This window comes from Salmo salar, chromosome ssa26, assembly GCF_905237065.1.
Source record: "Salmo salar chromosome ssa26, Ssal_v3.1, whole genome shotgun sequence".
Lineage (NCBI taxonomy): Eukaryota > Metazoa > Chordata > Actinopteri > Salmoniformes > Salmonidae > Salmo > Salmo salar.
Genome location: NC_059467.1, coordinates 9518216 through 9532565, shown reverse-complemented (window position 1 = coordinate 9532565; position 14350 = coordinate 9518216). Strand labels below are relative to the sequence as shown.

Here is a 14350-nt window from a genome sequence, read left to right as displayed (position 1 = left end):
GTTACACTGTGTAACTGAGCCGCTGCCATGCATTTTAAGTGGGATTTCTCCATCTCTGTCATGCTTAAATATGTTCAGCTACCATCAATTCTGTAACCATTTTCAGGGGAAATGTCTATACCTATACCTTACCTACAGTATGATCTCTGTTACCAGGGTCCCTGGTAAAAGAGATTATATTACAATAGAGACTAACCTGGGACGAGAAAAGGTTAAATAGAATGGAAGTGACAATATTATTAGGTCACAGGCAAGCTTTGGAAAAGCGAAGACCCAGTGCTTTCTCCCTCCTGTGGTCATTGTCAGATTGACTAATAAAAATGGAGAGGTGCTCACAAAGGGGCTGATCCCTCACTGATAGGGCCATGTGGTAGCCAGCCACCCAGAGCATGTGATACTAAACAGCCTGACTGAGGGAGCGAAAGAGACCTTAAGTCACCCTAAATTCCACTGCCATGTTGGGTAGTCACCATTCAAAAAGACTGAGAATAACAACAATTTTTTTTTTTTTTCTTTTCTTAAATGTATATTTCTTTCAGGGTGTGTTTTGCTTGATAGACTGATTTTAGTTTGTTCGTCACTAAAGCTGGCAGGATAAATGTAGCCTAAAGATGTAGGATCTTAATTTGGCTGAGATGGCTCTGTGATTGCTGAGATGGCGCTGCAGTGGATAGCTGCCGTCTTATGAGCTCCTGACTAATTCTGCTATTTTATGTGTTTTTTTTATGCTGATCTTAAATTTCTTTGCCATAATTTCCTATGACTGAAAACAGCTTCTGGAAACAGAACAGCAATCACTAACCTCAATTTGAAGGAAGATTTCTAATTCAATAAGTCAGCAGCTCTGGACGTTATGTTTACCCCGGACCAGGCCCTGATCATCCAGGTCTTGAAAAGAGGAAGCGGTGGCGAAAGAGAGGTAAGCGAGGTGGCATCATAATTAAACTACCTCGGTGAGCATCTAGACTGCCATGCCCTCTGTTTTGTCGGCCAATGTACAATCACTAGAGAACAAACTGGAAGAGCTCCATTCAAGACTATCCTATGTTTCTCAGAGTCGTGTCTGAACAAGGACACATCCAGAGGCGGCGCTTCTCGTGGCCGGTGATTTTAATGCAGGGAAACTGAAATCCGTCTTACCTAATTTTTACCAGCATGTCACCTGTGCAACTAGAGGCACCAAAACTCGATATCACCTTTACTATACACACAGAAACGCACTAAAGGCCCTCCCTTTGGCAAATCTGACGATAAAGCTGTACTCCTGATTCCTGCTTACCAGCAAAAACTGTAACAGGAAGTACCAGTGGCATGCTCAATACGGAAGTGGTCCGATGAAGAGGATGCTAAGCTACAGGACTGTTTCGCACACACAGACTTGAATATGTTCCGGGATTCATCCGATAGCATTGAGGAGTTTACCACATCAGTCACCGGCTTCATTAATAAGTGCATCGACGAAGTCGTCCGACAGTGACCGTACGTACATATCCTAACCAAAAGCCATGGATTACAGGCAACATCAGCACTGAGCTAAAGGCTAGAGCTGCCACTTTCAAGGAGCGGGACATTAATCAGGACGCTTATAAGAAATCCTGCTACAATCTCCGACGAGCCATCAAACATGCAAATTGTCAATAAAGGACTAAGATCTAATTCTACTACGCCGGATCTGATGCTCGTCAGATGTGGCAGGGCTTGCAAACTACCACAGATTACCAAAAAAACCCGGCCATGAGCTGCCCGGTGACTTGAGCCTACCAGATGAGCAAAATGCCTTCTATGCTCGCTTCGAGGTAAGCAACACTGAACCATGCATGAGAGCAACAGCAGTTCCAGATGACTCTCTGATCTCGCTCACCGTAGCCAATGTGTGTTAAACAGATTAACATTCACAAGGCTGCGGGACCAGACAGATTACCAGGACATGTACTCAGAGCATACGCTGACCAGCTGGCAGGTGTCTTCACTGACATTTTCAACATCTCCCTGACCGGTTCCGTAATACCTACAGTACATGTTTCAAGCAGAACACCATAGTCCCTGTGCCCAGGAATGCCAAGGTAACCCGTAGCACTCACATCTGTAGTCATGAAATGCTTTGAAAGGCTGGTCATGGCTCACATCAACACCATCATCCCACTCCAATTCGCATACCGCCCTAACGGATCCACAGATGACGCAATCTTTATTGCACTCCACACTGCCCTCTCCAACATTAACAAGAGAAACATCTATGTGAGAATGCTGTTTATTGACTACAGCTCAGAGTTCAACACCATAGTGCCCTCTAAGCTCATCACTAAGCTCAGGACCCTGGGACTGAATACTGATGGGCCGCATCTCAGGTGTAGTGTAGGCAACAACACATCCACCATGCTGATCCTTAACACGGGGGCCCGTCAAGGGTGCTGATGACATGACGTTGGTAGGCCTGATCATCAACAACGATGAGACCGCCTATAGAGAGGAGGTCAGAGACCTGGCAGTGTGGTCAGCAAAACAAAGGAACTGATCGTGGACTACAGGAAACGGAGGTCCGAGCACACCCCCATCTACATTGACGAGGCTGTAGTGGAGCGTGTTTAGACCTTCAAGTTCCTCGGTGTCCACATCACTAAGGAATTAACATGGTCCACACACCAACACAGGTGTAAAGAAGCCATGTAAATGCCTCTTCCCCCACAGGAGGCTGAAAAGATTTATCATTGGCCCTCAGAGCCTCAAAAGGCTCTACAGTGCACCATTAAGAGAATCTTGACTGGCTGTATCACGGATTTGTATGGCAGCTGCTTGGCATCCAACCGCAAGGCGTTATAGAAGGTAGTGCGTAAGGCCCAGTACATCACTGGGGCCGAGCTTCCTGCCATCCAGGACCTCTATACCAGGCAGTGTCAGAGGAAAGCCCTAAAAATTGTCAAAGACTCCAGCCACCCAAGTCAGACTGTTCTCTCTGCTACCGCACAGCAAGCGGTACCGATGCACCAAGTCTGGAACCAACAGGACCCTGAACAGTTTCTACCCCCAAGCCATGAGACTACTAAATAGTTAACCAAATAGCTACCCAGACTACCCAGATCTACATTGACCCTCTTTGCACTAACTCTCTGCTACTGTTTATTATCTATCCTGTTGCCTAGTCACTTTACCCCTACCTATATGGACCTATCTACCTCAATTACTTTGTACCCCTGTACATCGACTCGGTTCTGGTACCCTGTGTATATATCTAAGTTATCTTTACTTCTTATTTATTTATTCTTTGTGTTATTATTTTTATAGATTTTTCTCTCACATTTTTGGGAAGGGCCCTTAAGTAAACATTTCACTGTTAGTCTACACCTGTTGTTTACGAAAAATGTGACAAATACCATTTTATTTGATTTAATTTTTGCCAGTTTGCTACAGCAGGAAAATGATCCTGCAGCAACAGGAAATGTGAATTATTGTGTGGATTAAAAGGAATGTACATTTTTGTAGTGGTTGATACATGTTTCGTAAGTGAAAAATTTGTAAATTACAAACTTCAGAACCCTTTTTAAACCTCAAATACACTGCAACAGGGTGATCAAATTAAGATCCTACATCTCTACAGGTATCTGTTGATTGTTTGTATCAGCTTTACTTCAGGCAATGAAAGGCTTGGCCACTGACAGAGTGTGATTTAAAAATATATATACTGCTCAAAAAAATAAAGGGAACACTTAAACAACACAATGTAACTCCAAGTCAATCACACTTCTGTGAAATCAAACTGTCCACTTAGGAAGCAACACTGATTGACAATAAATTTCACATGCTGTTGTACAAATGGAATAGACAACAGGTGGAAATTATAGGCAATAAGCAAGACACCCCCAATAAAGGAGTGGTTCTGCAGGTGGTGACCATAGACCACTTCTCAGTTCCTATGCTTCCTGGCTGATGTTTTGGTCACTTTTGAATGCTGGCGGTGCTTTCACTCTAGTGGTAGCATGAGACGGAGTCTACAACCCATACAAGTGGCTCAGGTAGTGCAGCTCATCCAGGATGGCACATCAATGCGAGCTGTGGCAAGAAGGTTTGCTGTGTCTGTCATTGTAGTGTCCAGAGCATGGAGGCGCTACCAGGAGACAGGCCAGTACATCAGGAGACGTGGAGGAGGCCGTAGGAGGGCAACAACCCAGCAGCAGGACCGCTACCTGCTCCTTTGTGCAAGGAGGAGCAGGAGGAGCACTGCCAGAGCCCTGCAAAATGACCTCCAGCAGGCCACAAATGTGCATGTGTCTGCTCAAACGGTCAGAAACAGACTCCATGAGGGTGGTATGAGGGCCCGACGTCCACAGGTGGGGGTTGTGCTTACAGCCCAACACCATGCAGAACGTTTGGCATTTGCCAGAGAACACCAAGATTGGCAAATTCGCCACTGGCGCCCTGTGCTCTTCACAGATGAAAGCAGGTTCACACTGAGCACGTGACAGATGTGACAGAGTCTGGAGACGCCGTGGAGAACGTTCTGCTGCCTGCAACATCCTCCAGCATGACTGGTTTGGCGGTGGGTCAGTCATGGTGTGGGGTGGCATTTCCTTGGGGGGCCGCACAGCCCTCCATGTGCTCGCCAGAGGTAGCCTGACTGCCATTAGGTACCGAGATGAGATCCTCAGAACCCTTGTGAGACCATATGCTGGTGCGGTTGGCCCTGGGTTCCTCCTAATGCAAGACAATGCTAGACCTCATGTGGCTGGAGTGTGTCAGCAGTTCCTGCAAGAGGAAGGCATTGATGCTATGGACTGGCCCGCCCGTTCCCCAGACCTGAATCCAATTGAGCACATCTGGGACATCATGTCTCGCTCCATCCACCAACGCTACGTTGCACCACAGACTGTCCAGGAGTTGGTGGATGCTTTAGTCCAGGTCTGGGAGGAGATCCCTCAGGAGACCATCCGCCACCTCATCAGGAGCATGCCCAGGCGTTGTAGGGAGGTCATACAGGCACGTGGAGGCCACACACACTACAGAGCCTCATTTTGACTTGTTTTAAGGACATTACATCAAAGTTAGATCAGCCTGTAGTGTGGTTTTCCACTTTAATTTTGAGTGTGACTCCAAATCCAGACCTCCATGGGTTGATAAATTGGATTTCCATTGATTATTTTTGTGTGATTTTGTTGTCAGCACATTCAACTATGTAAAGAAAAAAGTATTTAATAAGATTATTTCCTTCATTCAGATCTAGGATGTGTTGTTTAAGTGTTCCCTTTATTTTTTTGAGCAGTGTATATATATTTTTACCTTTATTTAACTAGTATCTGTTGTTTGTTTGTATTGGCTTTACTTCAGGCAATGAAAGGCTTGGCCACTGACAGTGTGATTTTTTTTTTTATTATTTTTTATTTTAACCTTTATTTAACTAGGCAAGTCAGTTAAGAATAAATTATTTTTTACAATGGAGGCCTAGGAACAGTTGGTTAACTACCTTGTTCAGGGGCAGAACGACAGATTTTTACCTTGTCAGCTCAGGGATTCGATCTAGCAACCTTTCGGTTACTGGCCCAACGCCATGCAGAACTCGGCAAGCTTCAAGGCATCCAGCAATGTGACATTGGTTAACACTAAACAGATGCTAGCTGACTTTATTTCATCCCAAGTCATCATCTCATCTTTATAGAGCTGCTGCCTATGCGGTCTGACAAAATCAAAATGTTATTAGTTCCCAAAGTAAATAAGGAATACTTTAGATGATGTATTTTCAGGTACAGATACCTCGCAAAGCAACTGCTCTCTATCCTTCTCGATCATGCATTCTTCTCTCTGTCTCCGTGCCCACACAGACTGGGCAAGTAGGAGCGCATTAGATTATGGTCATTGATATTAATTACCATGTTTTCTACGCTAAAACTATGTTGAATATTGGCCTTTCGGAAACTACAACCCCCTACTACATTGCACAGTTCGGGCTTGATCTAATTCATCTTTAGAGAAACTGCGCATTCAGCTCAGAAAAACCCCCATAATGAAATGGAATTAAAATAATTGAACTGATGTTGGTCAATTAGTTGTTTTAAAAAATAAATTTTGGTTAATGCTCAGCTCTAGTTATTATATCAATATTTGCGAATTAAAGAGTTTCCACCACCGTTTCTCACATAATTAATTGAACCGATGCAAAAAAATCCCCCCATGTCAAACTAACAAATTATTGGTCAGCATTTATAAAATTGTATCCCGAAACTACCTGTTTCTATCACAGCTGTCATGATTTTTTTTATACGGTATGACTTTACTTGCATAAAAACTGTGGATAGAAACGTAGTTATAAATCGCACAATAATTTACTTACAGCAGCTTTTTAAGGACAAGTGTATGGGCATCTTCAAGTTTTCTAAAAAAAATATTGTGATACTGGTGTCGTGTCTTTGGGGCACCATTAAACTGAAGACATGCTTATCAATTAACTCCCTGTAATTATTATCACGCGATTAAACTGATTAATCGTTTAATTGTAATTAACTAGGAGATCGGGGCACCAAGGAAAATATTCAGATTACAAAGTTATAATTTTCCTAATATAATTTTCCTATATTATAACATTATATATTATATTCTATTATAGTATAGGCCGATTATCTTCTGGTTTAAATGGTGTATTTTACCTCGCGTCCAGTCTCATTCCAAACGTCGTAAGTTGTTGTATCTGCACGAATCCAGCCTTTACTAAAGTCATCCATACATCAATTGTCTTAAAATCATTTATTTACTAAACTAAGTAATTCACAGAAAGCATACAAACAGTAATTATCGTCACAAAGAATTGGTAGAGTAATGTGCCCTAGTGGGCTAAACAGGCATGGCTGGTGTCTTGTTAAACAAAGGGTCATAAAGGGCAGCTTAGGAGGCACACAGAGTTCATTAATATTAACAATTGATATGCTAACCCTTTGCACATGAACGCTCACTCATTCGGGAACAATTGCAATCAATATATATTTACGCTCAGTGTGTCGTCGGGATCCTTGTTGGAGAGTCGTTCTGTTGGAGAGTTCTCTCTCTCTCTCTCTCTCTCTCGGTTAGAATGGATCTTTCAAAGCGACATTCATTAATGTCGTTATAGAATGGATGTTTCGTTGGTCTTCGCGTTCAATGATATAATTTACTTAGCTGCAGACTAATAATTAATATCAGACTTGTTCTTATTCTGTCGGTCTCGATAGTCTAAAAGTTTAACCACGTGGTATAGGTAACTTTCAGTAGAGGAATTGGGTGGTCAAACCTTGGCTCTCTCTTCTGAGGTAAGCTGGTCTGAAGAAAGTAAATCAGGGTGGGGTTTTATACGTGAACATAGAACAGGCTTGTCACATGACGCCTTGTCCTGTCCATGTCCCTGGGGGGGTGTGCCGATGCTTTGAACAGAAATACATTCTATCACATTAACATCAGTACATGGCATCTCAACGTATTCCAAATAGCTTTATCCTTATTAATACATTTTATACAACCATTTGGATGCAAGTCCCATAGCTGAGGCTATTATATAAACAGTTTTATGGTAATATGGCTATTTTGTCTCTTCTGAGTATCACAAAATTGTACCAAGCGGACCAGTTCGTAGCTGGATTCTTCACCAATCTTTTATACCTTCTCCAGAACATAAATGTCGTTCGGTTCCCCAATTCTGTGAGTTGGAAGAATTTCCTGTGTCTCAACTGGGCCATGTGGCAAGAGATTCTCCTCTAGAATTTTACCACCCCTTCACACAGGGCCTGGGTGGGGGGAGGTAGGTTGGGGGATGGTGCAAGGGGGAGGGGGTCAACTGTCCTCCCTGTACTCAAAGAGGGCAACGTCATGACACTGGTATCGTCCCAGCCGTAAGTGGGTGTGGAGTGTATATATTCACAGTAGAAGGGATAGGCTAATCAACATGAGTGTGAAGTAAGATTGTAATACTGCTGTATTTTTAGTACTGCTGTCATCAATCCAGTATTGTTTCTGCACAGTAGCCCATTGTTTCACTATTACTCTGCCACTGTTGTTTATGAGCTATACATTCTTGTCTTTTGTATTGTCAACAGCAAAGGACCGCAGCGCAGAATGGAAAATCTAATGCAAAGCCTTCAGATGACAGGGAGGATGTAGAGGGAGGCAGCAAAAACACAAAACTACACAAAAACAACTGAATGGATGGGATATCAATGGCGATGCAGAAAATCTGGAGATCTTTTTCAGAGCACATACTTGTGCACACACACACGCACACACACACACACACACACACACACACACACACACACACTGTTTGCAGACGAGACACAAGAATTGTTGGACGAAAACAAACTTTGAACTTTCTCGATTGAAAACCTGCATAATAAAATGGCATGCATTCTAGACTTCTTTTAAAGGTAGCAATGGCACTGGTAACTTGTTTTATGATTGTTCATAGTTTTTTTTTGTCAGAGCGAGGACACTACTTTCTACAGTAAATGTGTGTTATTTCTAAATAAATCCCTTTGCACTGGTAAGGTCATGATATTCTGTAATATAAGTACTCCCATTATCAAAAACTGCTGTAACACCAAACTTACAAAAATGGTTTGTCACTCATTGTAGCAAGGTTAATTTACTCTCTCCTCCATATTTTGAACTATATAGGCTCTCAAGTTGGCTGGCCAACTTCTTTCAACATTTAATATTTCAGAGCTCTTTCTGCCTTTAACACGCTAGAGGTGAAGAGCCAAAGACTCACAATGAGTCGTCTCCCTGAGAATGTGCCATGCACTGAGTAGTTACTCCTAGATACATTTATTTGTGTTATTTGACCTTTCTGTGTTCTTTCAATAAACTGTGATTTTCAGTAAATGTGTGCAGATTAAATGGATATTTGTGGAGAAAATGAATCGACTGGTCTATTTTTAACCTATAGAAGGAAGAAGAACTATTTACAAAATGTAGACCTTATGCCACATTAGTAAAAATGTATCACACCCTTGTAAGTACAATGTAATTGCAGCGCGGGTAGCCTGAAGTGTAAGGGGAGAATCGAACAATATATTTCAGTTCGCTAGGCAATCTATTATGTGTACAAATGACATGTGTTAACTACAGAAACTTCAACTAGGCATCACAGTAGCTACTATATCATGTTTTTTAGGCCAAGGGTATTTATAATGGTATGGCATAAGGTCAATGAAATGTAAAATAGGACCTGAAGAAAATACTGCAACAGATATTTTTTTGTGTTTTATGTGACGTTCAAAAAAAAAAAAAAACCTTCGCCATTAAAGCAAATACTTACTCTTTTGTTGCTGAACACCAAAATAACATTTGTTTTTAAACGCCATTTATTCAGGTTTTGTTCACTCCAACATTGACAGTTGCATACTAATTCAGTATGGAAGAAATCTCAAAGGAGGACCGATAATAATTCTTCCAGACTTTATAAAGGAGCAGAGTTAAAAAGAAAAGTAAAGCAGTCCAGTATTTAAATCAGTCTTGGTGCGATTTTTTTTTTTTTTAGCAAGGCTATGTTTGGCTGGTTAATATAACCGGAACGTAATGATTCATAAAAATACTGCTTATAATATGCTAATACCTCTACCATTATAGGGCTACCATCATCGCCTTTTTTAGCATATCCATGACCAATGACATTAGCGACAACATGCGCCAGATACCCTATTTTACTTTCTCAAATTAATAAAAACAAGACAGCAAGGAATCTAGAGCTATTAATCATTAGGAATCCATTTAAATATACTTTTGGGGGGCTAATTTAAAAACAAAGTGAACAGATTGTGGGGAGTCTCTTGTTGACATGATACAGCAGCAGTCATGGATCTGTTATGAATGTATGTATGTGTGTCACTTTAAAGGAAGTAGAATGATGCACAACAGATGTGTTACGAATGTCAAAAGGTGTGTAACTTTAAATGATAGCATAGCTTTGCTTTTTTTTGTATTACACACCTTTTTAAAGCAAACTATATATTTCAATAGCGGTGTCATGAACCATTGTGTAATTTAGGTCACGAAGACATTTTAAATCGGTTTACAGCTGATGAGGACTGTCAATTGAAGGTGATGAGGACTGTCAAAAGTAATAAAGAAAATATATTAATCATTCAAATGGGAATTACATTAACCATTATGAGACATAAGTACGTATGTATGTGTTACAGGCTTTGTTTTTTTTCTTGATTTTGAGTTTGGTTCTGTTTGGGTGTGGCACGCGCACTAATTGGAATTATCCTCGTTGGTAAGGATGTGGTTCACCTGTCGTCTCGTTAGTCAGGTGTTTCATATGTGCTGGCCCAGCTGATATTTAAGACCTGCTGGGCCAGTGCATAAATTGGCAAAAGATGTTGGGAGAGCTACCACTTCACGTTGGATCTTCCACTTTCGGTTATTGAACAAAGCCTTTGCTTCTGTGTTTTCTCCTGCTTGGGTTTGTTTCACTTTTATTTTTACTCCCTAATCCAGGGTTTCCCAAACTTGGTCTTGCCCTAGCACTACACAGCTGATTCAAATAATCAAAGCTTGATGATGAGTTATTGGAATCAGCTGTGTAGTGCTAGTGCAAAAAAACTAAACGTGCCCCCAGGGAGGGCCCCAGGACACCCATGGAGGGCCCCCTGCCCTAACCTGTGAATCTTTTAAGACCCAACTGGAGTTGCTTGGCCAGCACTCAGTAGGCCCTTTCGGAACCCATTTTAAAATCCCACCTCTTTAATTTTGGTTATCAGTAACTTATTGGATAGTTCGTAACAGTATGTATGTAAGTAAGTATATAGTTAGTTAGTTGTAAGTAATTGTGATACTGGACACAGTAGGCCTAATGTATCACATGGACATCTTTTTTTAATACTTGTTTTTTAATCCCTTCCCTGTGACATTTGGTACAGTCAGCAGGATCCGAGGGTGTCCGAGCAGGAAAATATGGGAAGACAGGTGTTATGTGTCTTTTTGGTCCTCTAATCCTTCTTTGTGGCAAGTAATAGCATATCCTACTGGTCTAGTGGAGAGCTTTCCAACAAAGCAACAAGGGCCCTTCCCAATGATTTGACTGGACAAGGATTGATTCCACGAGTGCTTAGGGCAAAGGCAGTGCTGGTGTAACTATGTCATTTCTAAGGAAACAATAGTTGCAACCCATACGTCATGCAATGAGATGCTAAACAAAAGTAGCACATTCAGATTTTACTTTTGGGTCGCCCAATGCCTATGCACTAACGTGGTAGTTACATAAGATTGTTACATACTGTACCATAGTACATGTTGTTCCTGTTTCCAGCATCCACAATAACAGTGATTTTCAAAAAAGCTCACCATTGAGATTGAACATTGAGTGATCTAATGCCCCGTTCTGGATCTAACATCTTTTGTCCTGATCTTGTCCACATTTTGATTGTGGCCACATTTTCAGACAGGCGTAGACAATTAAAAGACTCTTTGTGGTCTGATTGTGATCAGGTCTTGACCACCCCCGGAGGAAGTCTGGCACGCATTGTGTCTTACACAAGTGTAGACGGATCTGGACAGTGAAACCTTTTAAAATCATCTTTATCCCACCTTCTTAAATCGTTGACAGGTGGCACCGTTGCCTTATGGCATCAATATGTGTCTTCAAATAAATAAATCATATTATTTTGAAAGAATAGATGTCAAATAATTTGCATACAGGGAGGGAACAGGAAAAATGGTCACAATACAGACCCAGTGGACAGATATGAGCCACGTGAAAGACATATTTCTGAAACTGTGGGTACAATCAGAATGAGGGCAAGATCAGGACAAAGGACATATAAACAAGGCTTAGCATTTTAGAAGGTTGCTTAGACAATTGTAAAAAATAAGATGTTTTTCATGCATAGGATATTGTAAATGAAATGCAATACAAATGTTCATACAAAAGTGTAATTAAACAAACTGCAAACAGGTATGACTGTTGTGTGCACTATGTAATAATTACGCCATAACTACTTTTGTAATGAAATACATTTGTATTAAGGAGGCTTTACGGTGCCACTTCAAGATAGTGCATTTCTATTTGACAGACAGCCAACTGTCAAAATTACAAACACTGTTAAAGAATCTTTCGACCAATTGTGACGTTTTCAAGTTCCTTACACAATAGAAAATTGAAGGGATGCCCGCATTAGATATTGAAGGCCAGCAGTATTATCCATGTGAATAGCATTTGGTACACCAGACAGACAGCCTAATTAAACACTCACATTAATTACACAGCTTCCCCCAGCTTCTTTTTTTGTACTTCAGCTGACAGTGATACTCAAACTAGGCATGCATGAGCAATTGCAAAATCTTTAAAACAGAGTGTGCAGGAGAGTGTGTTGAGATTGCCCACTTCATCCACTATTTATCCACAGTTTTTTAAGCTAAGCTTAATGCACTGAGAGGGCAAGTGATTCAATTGGGAGACAGTTAGGTGGGTGTACCATACAATCACTATCAACTCCCACTTGTTCACATTAACAGCAGTTCAAATTGTATGTGTGTAGATTGGTGTTGTCCATTGCCCTAAGCATGGCAAAACAAAGGCTGTGAAAGGTACTGAAGCATGTAGAACTTTTCCCTTCAATTTGTCCATTTGTATTTATTTCTCTCCATGTGTTTTGCTAGAGAGAAATAATTATTGTACTCTGAGAATCATACTGTAGTTTAGTCCAAAGTATTTGACAGGTTTACAAAAACTACAGTTTACCAATTGGCACATTTTTATTACATTTTTAAAAAATGAACACGTCAGTATCCTAGCAGGGATTTAAATGGCGTCGTCGTGTTTGTACCCTTTTATACAACGGGTAAGTCTAATCCTGAATGCTGATTGGTTAAAACCACATCCCAACCAGTGTATATTCCACAGTTACCACCAGCTAAATCTATGACATTAAAATGCCTATTTACTCTGATCCATCTGACTGCGTAATCCACTGTCACATCAGCAGAAAGGCATTTATAAACTTGACCTCCACTATAAAAAGTATCTAGACATTATCTCACATTTCTTTTAGACGGCCATTTAGTTTTCAACAGCGGTGATGTGTATAAACGTTGCTGTCTGTCTCTAACATTTGCAACATTGTTTCAATATTCAAATTCGATCTCCAGCTGTTCCACAGTAATGAACGTGTCGGGAGTCGGGATGAGACAGACAGCGTTTCTCAGACAGTCGAAATCATAAATCAGCTGGCATCATTTTATAGATGGCAATGTTTAAAATAGACCTAGGGTGTGCATCACTATGACTGGCTACCACCAGAGAGGAAGAGGCGAGCAAGAGGATTATCTCCACCCAAAATCTGTCCCCACAAGATAAGCAGACCATTTTGCATGGAGGTCTATGAGAGTGTGTCAAATTACATGAGGCCTATTTGACCAAATAAAGTAATGTCTAGGTTGTTACAAATGTACTGATATATGTGGACGTACGTGGCATTCGGTAACTTTGAGAAAAACGACTTAGTTGTGCCTGTGGTTCACACGCATATCCGCCCTCTCATTGGTTAGAATGGTCCCACCTGATCCCGTCTCCTCCTTCCTGGGCTTCAATCTCTGAGGACATGTATTGTCAATATATCTTGTCAATATAATAGATAATCTTTGCTATCGCTAGCAACAACAGGGAAGAAATCCGAGGCAGAGACAGTAGAGAAACCAAGACAACCCTTAATTTCTTTCTGGTCAGGGTGGGGCCACTCTGGTCTGCTTACTGCCCCTGGCCGCGGAGGGGGTGCCCCAGAGCGAAACATCTCACTGGCATGTTTCGCTCTGGGGCACACCCTCTGCGGGACGGGGGCCATAAGCAAACAATGGTCCCCTGCTCAGACGTTGCATGCATCAACCAATGGTTGCGTGCCATGTCATCGACTGTGTCATCAACTGACAGATCGCAATAACATATGATGTGGTTAGCTGATACTTAAAATACTTATCCAGGCGTTATAAGATCTGTCAGGTGCCAGCAACGTCTAAGCAGAGGAATGCTCCCCAAGTCACATATAGGGTGCGTTCCACAGCTAAGGTAAGGCCACGCAACAACCAATGGTTGCGTGCCTCGTCATCGTCTGTGTCATCGACTGACAAAATGTTATAACATATGATGTGGTTAGCTGATAATTAAACTACTTATCCAGGCATTGTAAGATCTGTAAGGCGTCAGCAACATCCAAGCTCTGGAACACGGCCTAAGATTGATTTATAATTTAAACCTAACCAAACCTATGACCATCACCTTATTACTGTTCCCCAGTGGCATGAAGTGACATCCCAAAAAAACACAAACTATAAGCCTACAACACATAAACGGCTCCTATCCTCCCACGCATACGCTACCTTCTGTCCCACAGGAGGTTGGTGG

The 14350-nt window shown here is 41.5% G+C and overlaps 1 protein-coding gene across 2 annotated transcripts in view; it reads left to right on the top strand.

Moving 5' to 3' along the window:
- The window catches only part of LOC106587094 (leucine zipper protein 2), a 169790-nt gene extending 160920 nt beyond the window's left edge, over positions 1-8870 (top strand). For both annotated transcript variants that reach the window (XM_014175055.2, XM_014175054.2), the window contains one exon: positions 8049-8870. In XM_014175055.2, the coding sequence (XP_014030530.1) occupies positions 8049-8153 (105 nt within the window). In that variant the 3' untranslated portion in view covers positions 8154-8870. The remainder of the gene's footprint in view (positions 1-8048) is intronic.
- Positions 8871-14350: the final 5480 nt, after the last annotated feature.